We start from the raw sequence: 9,769 nt of genomic DNA on the forward strand, positions 1-9,769 counted from the left end.
CTGGCGTCCAAATCAACCTGTTCTTTACATCTTCATCCTCGCAGTGATTATGCTGTTGACTCTCATTAATGTCACGCGAGATTATCCAGCTTTGGTCACAGAATGTTCATGATTGCGTTTTAAGACATGCTGACACAGCCAGGGCACAGATAAAGCAGCGTCTTAAGCCCCACGGGCATCCCTTAGGCTGTTCTGGAGATTCACATTTGATGATTAGAGAAGGCTGAGGAACAAGCGGAGCCCATGATGCCTGTAAGAAACGTCCTTGTCACGGGATGCTCTTCTGGAATAGGTTTGGCTATTGCCGTAAAACTGGCCAGGGATGAGCAGAGAAGATTCAAAGGTAATCGCTTTGTCCCATTTTATGTGTTTTATACCAAATCACGCTTTGTATATATTGTATTAAAGTCGCTTATTAGTTCCATTAATTATGGGCAGCATGGTGATCTGTACTACGCACTGTGTTTTATTTAGAGGAATTACGTTTGTAAATATGATGTCGTATGTTGACGTACAATTAAGTCCTAAAAGTCCAGGTGTCTAAAAATCCTATCTATATGCGCTAAGAATTAACTGATTATATTTATTCCAGGTGAGGGGAGCTAAGGTTCTCAAAATAAATGCCAATATATATTTTTTTAGAAATATTCCAAACACAATAAGGTCCCCAGAAAGACACAGTATTTTTTTTAAGTATGTTTTTGTTTGTCTTAGTAACTGTAAAAATGGCCTCATCTAGGTTAACAGGGAATTATACTCTAAAAACAGGAGACCCTGTATACTGTATAAATTAATTTACACATCACAGGATATGTCTGTGCGATAATATTGCTTGTTAAGTATGTATAGTTTGCACTCCAAACATCACATGGGACTATGTAGACGGACACCAAGTCGTAAATGTAAAATATTCTCAGCGCTATATAAATAAAGCTAATAATAATAATAATCGCCCAACATAATCTTTATGGGGTGGGGATCTCTTAGGAAATGCCGGGATTAATTGGTTCCCTATACCAAGCATATGGATGTGTACTTCCATTAATAATGGCCGACTTGGCAATCGTATCGGAGCACCAGCTTTGTCAAACGTATGACGAGACCTACTTCACGACATGTTGGTTATATTCCTCCCATCACAACAGAATTTCATAACATTTTTCATAGAATTAGCCAATTCACTCTTACAATAACAATATATTGCCCTTTTTAAATGATGATCTACATGTGGGACTGGGGTACAAAATCCTTTACATCACAAAAAGCAAAGGCATCATTTGTAATACTTAATTATTATTATTTTATTTATTTTTTTGTCTCGTTATGTGAGACAGGAAAATTGCAAATAAATCTGGGACCTGTTTGCAAAGAAATTCACCTTTTATTAACCCTTGAGTGTTCTGCAAAGCACTGCCAACAGCATTGCCACTCAAACAGCTGACCCATTAAGCAATATTTTTCTATGACATCATGACGCAGGCTTTGCTATGATCAATATCAATTAAAAATATTGTAGCAGTCTATCATTTGCTCATGAAACAGACAACAGACAGATTGTTTATTAAGTGACAGGTTCTTTATTAATATATTTCACAGCAAGACGATAAATGTATATGTACGAATATTGTTTAACTCATTTTAAATTCTGCTATATGCTTTTCCACTGAGCTGTGTCTCGTGTTGTGAAATCGGATGGAGAACTAGATGCCACCTGCTCTTAAACTGGTTTCCTAGTAACCCTTGGTTGAGATAATATGGCTATTGTGATTTCAAATAGACTGAAAATCCGTGTTCTGTTTGCTGTATAAATTACAAACACGGTTACTACATCTGACAAAATAAAACATGTTGCGTGACCACTGTTCTTTGTGAATATATATATTATATATCTTGTATAATATATAATTTTTATATATATATTTTTATTATTATTATGTTATAGCCATTAGGAAAATATCCAGAGATCAATACAAATAGCACCAACATTTAAGCACCGGTAGTAATGTTTGGGGAGCAACACTGTTTCTTAAATAACACCATATCGTATAGTGGAGAATTGTTGTACTCTATGTATAACATCACACTCAGCATAGTTCATAAGGCAACAATGCACTCTGACCTCGTTCGTGGTGTTGTGATGTCGCATCACTCACAAAACACATTCTTTAAGTTTAAATTTCATTTGATAGCATGGAACTACACTAATATCCCCAAATGATTGTAACAATCCATAATCCTGGTTAACTATCATTTTCTTTATAGTTTATGCCACCATGCGCAATCTGGCAAAACAGGATGCTCTTGTTGGAGCTGCGGAAGAATGCATGGGTAAAACTATGGAAGTAAAACAGCTTGACGTTTGCTGCGAAGAATCCATTAGGAACTGCGTTAATAGCATTCCGGACAGAAAAGTTGATATTCTAGGTAAGGAAACCAATCTGCTGAAAGAATCAGTAACAGCAGTCATCTTCTGCCACAGATGACCCCCAGGTTAACCTCTACCGACACGATCCTTTATTGGCAAGTTTGGGAGATTGAACAGTTCTGCTACAGGCAGCTTGATCATCCAAGAGGGTAATCAAGCTCCTTGTTATGTGGGACAGGGACTGCTGTCCCAATGGACGTGCCCCGCTAGGTCTTGACCAAGCCCAGAATTCTCCACTGCTCATAACCGTGTTGATGAGAGCTATGAAGCCAGAAAGAGCTTTTGATTCTCCTCTGGCCAGGATTTGATATTCCATTACAATAATTTAATAAAATAGTTTGTTTCATGCTGATGGGTATGCATTATTTTATGCCAATGTGTGTCTTATCCTTGAATTGCAATATAAGGATGAGGGTTGGTTAACTGTACACACGTAGAAATCTTTAATAAGTTTCCCATTTGGGCCACCTTCACTATGCTCTGCATATAATATACATTTAATAAGAAATTAAGAACATTAATATTTACATTAAGGCACACCTCAATTACAAGTTTGTCATTTGAATTTATGGTATGTATATTTTAGAAACGTATATATTTTAACAAAAACTTGATGGGGGGAATGGTAGTCGGTAGCAGCATGCAAGTAACAGAGACACAACAGATCTTGTACTCCAGCAGACAGACCGTCCCGCACAGTCCACCAGATGGCAAATAGCCTGGTCCTAATGATAATTTATAGTGCAAATTAGTACTGAGTCGCGACAGCTGAAGCTTAGGAATCATTATCCTGATCTCCCCTTTAAGCCATGAGCCCATTTAGTGGATGTTGATGTCTGAATAGAGCTTTTTACGGTTTTGTAAATATCCTCAAGGTCATGGGGACATTTATCATTCACAAAAGGTATAATCTTATTAATCATTAAAAGACAATGTGGATTTTTTGGGGGGTGAACCAGATTAAAGAAAGAAAATTATGTTTTTCTAATGTATTAAAGTTCTACATTTTGTGATGGGATTAATTGTATTTTCCTAGCCCTCATTTTTTATTTATTTTCCCCATTCTTGAAGTAACAGAAACAAGGAGAGGAGCCCAAATACTTATATTAAATCTGTTGGGCAAGCCATGTCTGTTACGTGGGTGTTAGAAGATCATGGCAAAAAACTGATAAAGACAATATTTATTTGGCTTTTCCAAATACTTTCTTTCCTAGGATTTCCACCCTCTTTTTGTCAATCCCTTTTCCCCTCCAGGCCCTTTTAACCTATCTCTCTTGTAATAAGCGCTCTCTTTTCAGAGATAGCACCCCGATTAGGCTGTGAAGCTGGTTGGTACCCTGCCATAACTACATCTCATTTTAATATCTGCAGTCAGCAATGCTGGAATGGGGCTTATTGGTCCAATTGAATGCCAAAGCATAGAAGAAATGAAAACTGTGATGGACACAAACTTCTTTGGTCTAGTTCGGCTCCTAAAAGAAATACTACCTGACATGAAGAAGAGGAAAAAGGGACATATAGTAATTATTAGCAGTGTTATGGGAATACAAGGTACAGTAACTTTTTTTTGGTTTACAAACCCAAATGTCCAATTTATTTGTATAAGCAATTTACATTAATTAAGCTCTATAAGACGTAATTTCAGGCCAAGTGGCCGGTCCTGGCAAAGTTTCCAGGGGACACATGTATATCTTACAATACAGATTATTAATACCTGATGCTTTCATATTAATTAAATGAATATATAAGCGCTAGAGCATTTATCCGTGTCACCTGGGATGCCTCTGTTCTTACCCAATGTTGGACAGAATGAATAAAGTCATTTTTGAGCAGTATCCCTGATCTTCTGTGTGTTTTAGATATGTGCACCAAGGTGCTCTAATACATAGCACCTGCATTTACAGCAATAATGTCCTTAAGTGTGATCCGGTTGGACTATCACAAATTATATTCTTACGGGTTTTATTAGTATTACAGGAATAGACATGCAGTATATTTTATATGAATCTACTTAAATTAAAAACAAATTAAATCCCGTGTCTCGTTCTGGCAGAATGTTTCTATAATGTCAGCGCATGAACACATGTACATGTAACACTGCTTGTTTTTCTAAGATACGAAGAATGAAAGTGTGCTCCTCTGACAGCTAATATAATAGATATCATTTAAAATCGTTATTGACCTTTAAATCAGTTTATGTTATAAGCATACTTTGTATATTCTCTAAGTTGCCAGATAATATTCTGCATTCACTGCGTCTTTTTCAGGTATATTGTTTAACGATGTTTATGCCGCCTCCAAGTTTGCTGTTGAAGGCTTCTGTGAAAGTCTAGCAATACAGGCTTTGAAGTTCAAACTGCAGTAAGTCATTGGCTCTCTGTGGCTTTTAGGGCATTTCTGAAAACAATTATCCATATAAAATCAGATAGTTGACCAAATAAAGAAGACAATCTCTGGAGTTGTTTGCAATGTTGAGGAAACACTCTGAGATTCCCACTATCCATCAAACTTAATGTCAATTGTCAAGTACTAGAAAAATTGAGGCTTTACTAGTTAACGTCAACAAGTCGTGTGGTTGTTGGAGTAAACCCAGCCAAGCCTTTCAAATTCACCAATCCCCAACTCACACTTAGATGGCCCAACTCAGATGATCTTCCAGGCAACGCCAACCATGGTCCGTTGCTGGGTTAGACCCGGTTCTATTGAAATGCATGGAGCGTCCCTTTGGGTTATAAAACTGGTGTGAAACTTGGGGAAACTCAGACCTTGCTGTCCCTAAACCTAGGAATTGCAGTGCAGCTTTCATTCACCGTGTTAATTTTCTGTTCCACAGCCTGAGTCTCATTGAACCCGGACCTGTTATCACAGAGTTTGAAAGGAAAGTTTATGACGATGGAATGAAAATGGACCTTTCTGCTGTCGACCAGGAAACTGCTGAAATGTTCACAAATGTGTATCTTAAAAATTACAAATCTATCTTCCAAAGTCTGGGTCAGACAGCGGAGGATGTGGCAGAGGTAGTATTCCTAAATATTATTTAAATGTATTAGTATGCCTAAATTTAATCCAGATTTAGCACCACCAATGGCTTAAAAACTTAAATGTGGCTTGAGTGCAATTATTTTGACAGCAACCAGCAGTAATTACTGAAAAGATGATGTGAGATTGTTAATTTGTTGATATTTTTGATGAATTGTTGCGATACTGAACACAATAATGATGTTATGAAGGTCGCATTCACTTGATGCCTTCTGAATGGATATGAGGCGTGTACTCAGGAACGTTCCATGGCTGGCTCCACTTTTGAAGGGTCATGGCTTCAGGTTTAAGGGAAGCAGCACTTCTGGATGGAACAAATCAAATCTGAATTATTAGATGAAAAGTAAAGACGTGTGTTGTCACGGGTAAATAGTGAAAATTGCTAGCACTGGAGAATTATATGCCACCAAACTAACACCTGGAGAAGTAATGGTGAGCACAAACCCACCAGTTTCGATCCGTTTCAGTCAAGCTGCAAACAACGCTAAAACATGGCAGAACAATGTTCTCCTGCCGATGAGCAAATGTTATCCCGGTAGGCAAGTCCAGCCCTGTGTCAGACGGTATGATTTATTGTACCAAATACTCCTTGCCTCGTCCACCAACCTTCATACATTATAACAAAGGACAACCACTTTTTGTATGTAGTTAATGAATGACCACATTTTAGTATGGCATTAAATAATAACGATCTTAGCAGATTCACATTCAGTGGATACATTGTTTTAATTAGTATTTTTATTTTCTTGGTTTCCAGCACACCATGAAGATCGTTTTGGCTGAAAATCCTCCTTTTCGCCATCAGACGAATGCTCTGTACACCCCGATGACAACACTTAAGTACGCTGATCCTAATGGGGACCTGCCCATAGACACCTTCTATAAAATGGTCTTCCACCACGATAAAGTTTTCAACGCAAGCCTTAATTTCATCAAACTGTTGAGATGGAGAAGTACGAAGAGCTTTGACTTAGGAAAACCACATCCACAGTAACGACTTTCAATATGCAAACTATCAATAGGCAAACTCTTATACTCTGATCACTATCTATGCAATTTGTATATATAATTGACTGTCTGCATTCTGGACTCTAAAGTATTCAATGTATTCTTGTAAAGTAATTATCCACTCATGTTACTGAATAGTTATCCTAGAGAATCTATACTTAGTCTCTTATATACATATACAATATTTATCTACCAACAATATGTTGAATTTGGCAATGTTTACTGAATACAAAGATTTCATTTTTCCTTTAACGTTATGTCAGATGTATTATATCAATTAGAATGCGGGGTTAATGTAAGCAGAGTTAGCAATGATAGAGCGTATTGATTATATCATTAATAAAGGTTTTTGCCCCCCTTAGACCAGTCCAAGATTTAGGTATTACTCAGGTGTGTCTAATGAACAACCAAAACCGCCTTAAACACACCTGGGTAATACCGAAATCCTGGACTGTCAGACGAGGGTCAAGGAGCACTGCCTTGGACCATGATTCTCCGTGCGAGATCTCTTATACATTGGCATATTCTGGTCTAGGCGCAGAGTGGCAGCCCCGCTGCTGCATATCCAGGAGTCGATCATCTTGTTGGGTTATCAGGCTTCATTGTGCTTCTCTGCTCCATGTCCCGGTTGGGGAGATCTCCTTTGGAATTGGCCCATTTACATTATGGAGGCTAGTGCATAGGGTGGCTGGCGCGCCGTTCTGGGTCAGTCCTAAGGCAGCTCTTAGCCAATGTGTTACTTCTCCCCCCTCTGCTGTATTATGGTGCTATGCTGTATTATTATAGGATAATCTTTGTCTGGATGTAGCGATGTCTAATAAGCTTGTAAGAAGTAATACGTTTCAAAACTTATGAGCGTATGATCTTGACTTGTGTGTCCATTCAAAATGTAGGAAATGTACTTATTCATTTTTTACATTAAAACTATTTTGACCCATGCCTGTTATGCTGCGTAATATTCTCTTCCAAATATAGTTCAATGAAACCCCCGCTGTGAGCCACTGCTCTCAGGATAGGTCTCTAAACAACTGTGACAGAACAGAAGTGATTCATGTCAAGGCTCGACAAGCGAGGCTCTTCATTTCCCTCACTCACACTCCGATTTTAATCTATGCATCAGATCTATCTTCCCGAGTAGGCTCTCTCTCATGTGTTTAAGTATTTTTATTAACTCCATATACACGTAGGAAGCTTGGGCATTCATTTGTATGTCATTTGTATATTTGTTACTTCACATTATTTAACTAATTTGTGTATCTTTGTATCTATTCAAAAACAATAAAGAGATAAAAGAATGGATGTTGGTTTTTTATTAAGTACTCTTGCAAAGTTTTTTTAAGGGACTCTGTAGGTTGTCTTCGACATCTGACTGCGTTCTTCTATGGATTTAGGCAGCCTCAGTCGCTTCTCTCTTGTTTTGATTCCAGACACTTGATGATGTTACGATCAGGGCCAGACCATCACTTCCAGGATTCTTTGTTCTTCTTTACGCTGAAGGCAGTTCTGAAGAGCGTGAAAAGTTTTCACATGTTGCTGACCAGCACAAGCGTTTCCCTATTACAGATGGCATGTATAAATCAAAAATTGCTTCCCTGCAAAATAACGCTGTACTTGTACTTGTCAGCAGCGTGGGAAATGCATGTGTGTTCTGAGGAATAGACAAATTGTTCCCTGAACGCGTCTACAGAATGCAGGAGCCAGGAATCGCACACTACTACTGCAGATTCACTTAGAGGTGGCAGCTGGGCACCAAGTGTCGGTGCCTATTGACCCAGCTCTGCCCTTATTATATACAGGCATTGTGACCTGCTCTGGATGCATTATGACAGCACGATTTCTTAAGGAAGTTAAACCAGTGCTGTTCTGCTTCATTATTTTTTTTTGTAGTTAAAAGATGACATCCATTCAGCCCAGAAAGAGATCTTTAGATTTACAAACGTTCCCTACTAGAAAAAACAAATCTTACAGGACGTGGCTTCACAGCGACGTTTTCAGGGTAAAAACACAAAGCGAATCCAAACGTGCTCAAAACAAACATAAAATAGTGTCTGTGAAGAGTGAGCTTAATGCCACTTCTGGCCCCAGTCCATGGCGGGTAAGTTAAATGACCCCTTCCACTACCAGCCATAGGCAGGGGCAATTTAAGTGAGATGTTTACACAAAGAAAGTGCATAAAAGGAAGGATCCAGAGCGAACACGGTGTACTTATCAACCCGTGTGCAGTGACAACAACATGTGCCCCCACTCATGTGCCAAATACCCCAGGGGGCACTATGAAGTGATGTACCCCAGGGCTGATGGGCAAAAACAAAGCAGTTTGATGATTTAAAGCAGGAGTTGGTGGATGAGTGAGGGTTTGTCTCAACACCGGCTTCACGTAATACACACTCCATTAGGCGACCTTTTCTGATTTCACTTTTATAAAGCTGTACAAAGCAAATTCAGGGAGTTTACCAGGCCATTCCTTTGGGGGTCACTTAAGTAGCTAGATTGTAAGCTCTTTGGAGCAGGGCCCGCCACACCTGCTGCTCTGTAAGTCAAATTGTTATGTTATATACTACGTTATGTCCTGTCTACCCAATGTATAGCGCTACGGAATTTGATGGCGCTATATAAAACAATAATAATAATAATAATAAGTAGCACCGCAGCGGAATCTGACAACGGCAACTCTGATCATCCCTTAGCTGAACCAGCACCCTGACCTGGTGTGACCCTGCTGAAAATCAGTAGACATACCCAACGCAGGGCTTATTCACTTAACGGAATAGCCATCATAAATAACAGTAGCGGGTTTCTAAAGTAAGGGCTGAGCTGGCCCTGCATAATGTGTAACTTAAAGGGTATACATTACACAGGGCCAAACAAACTCTCCTCAGCAGCTCTGCAGCAAAAGCTCACTCAGCCGTTTATGATAAAAACGTTTTTTTATTACTTCCGGCGGAATTGTGTGCTGCACACTTGAGTGTACGTCTAAATACGGTGTGTTATTGTATTAATGGCACTAGTAACGAATCCCCGAGTTAGCCTACTTCATTCCGGTCGGCAAAACAAACTTTGCCGCGCATTTCACCTTCCAGAAGGATAGTTTGTCAGAAGCGTTTAACGAAGTCTCCTCCGTGCGCCATCATTGTTCTTTACGGAAAGACACTCTATGTGCTCCACGTGTGCTCGCCATAAACACCTAGAGGTAGGAGCCGCAGCGTATGACGTCACGCACGGGCCAGCGCCATGGTAACCTGAACGTCTGCGCCTTACCGGAAGTGGAAGGCAATACGCCGCGCATCCCCTCAGACG

General features: G+C 39.3%; 1 protein-coding gene across 1 annotated transcript; it reads left to right on the forward strand.

The window, feature by feature from the left end:
- Positions 1-211: 211 nt before the first annotated feature.
- Positions 212-6,553, forward strand: LOC128500888 (retinol dehydrogenase 8-like). Its single transcript, XM_053470255.1, has 6 exons — positions 212-343; positions 2,263-2,424; positions 3,797-3,976; positions 4,693-4,786; positions 5,259-5,442; positions 6,222-6,553. Exons 1-6 carry the CDS (start codon positions 244-246, stop codon positions 6,456-6,458), a joined length of 957 nt encoding a protein of 318 aa, XP_053326230.1. The 5' UTR covers positions 212-243; the 3' UTR covers positions 6,459-6,553.
- The last annotated feature ends 3,216 nt before the right edge of the window (positions 6,554-9,769 follow it).

The sequence above is a fragment of the Spea bombifrons genome, chromosome 6, assembly GCF_027358695.1.
Source record: "Spea bombifrons isolate aSpeBom1 chromosome 6, aSpeBom1.2.pri, whole genome shotgun sequence".
Classification (NCBI taxonomy): Eukaryota; Metazoa; Chordata; class Amphibia; order Anura; family Pelobatidae; genus Spea; species Spea bombifrons.

Excerpts from the sequence above, each read along its gene's own strand:
- LOC128500888 (XM_053470255.1), top strand. The coding sequence starts at position 244 with ATGATGCCTGTAAGAAACGTCCTTGTCACGGGATGCTCTTCTGGAATA. Across the intron at positions 344-2,262 it reads TGAGCAGAGAAGATTCAAAG|TTTATGCCACCATGCGCAAT; the intron begins GTAATCGCTTTG and ends TTTTCTTTATAG. Across the intron at positions 4,787-5,258 it reads GCTTTGAAGTTCAAACTGCA|CCTGAGTCTCATTGAACCCG; the intron begins GTAAGTCATTGG and ends TCTGTTCCACAG.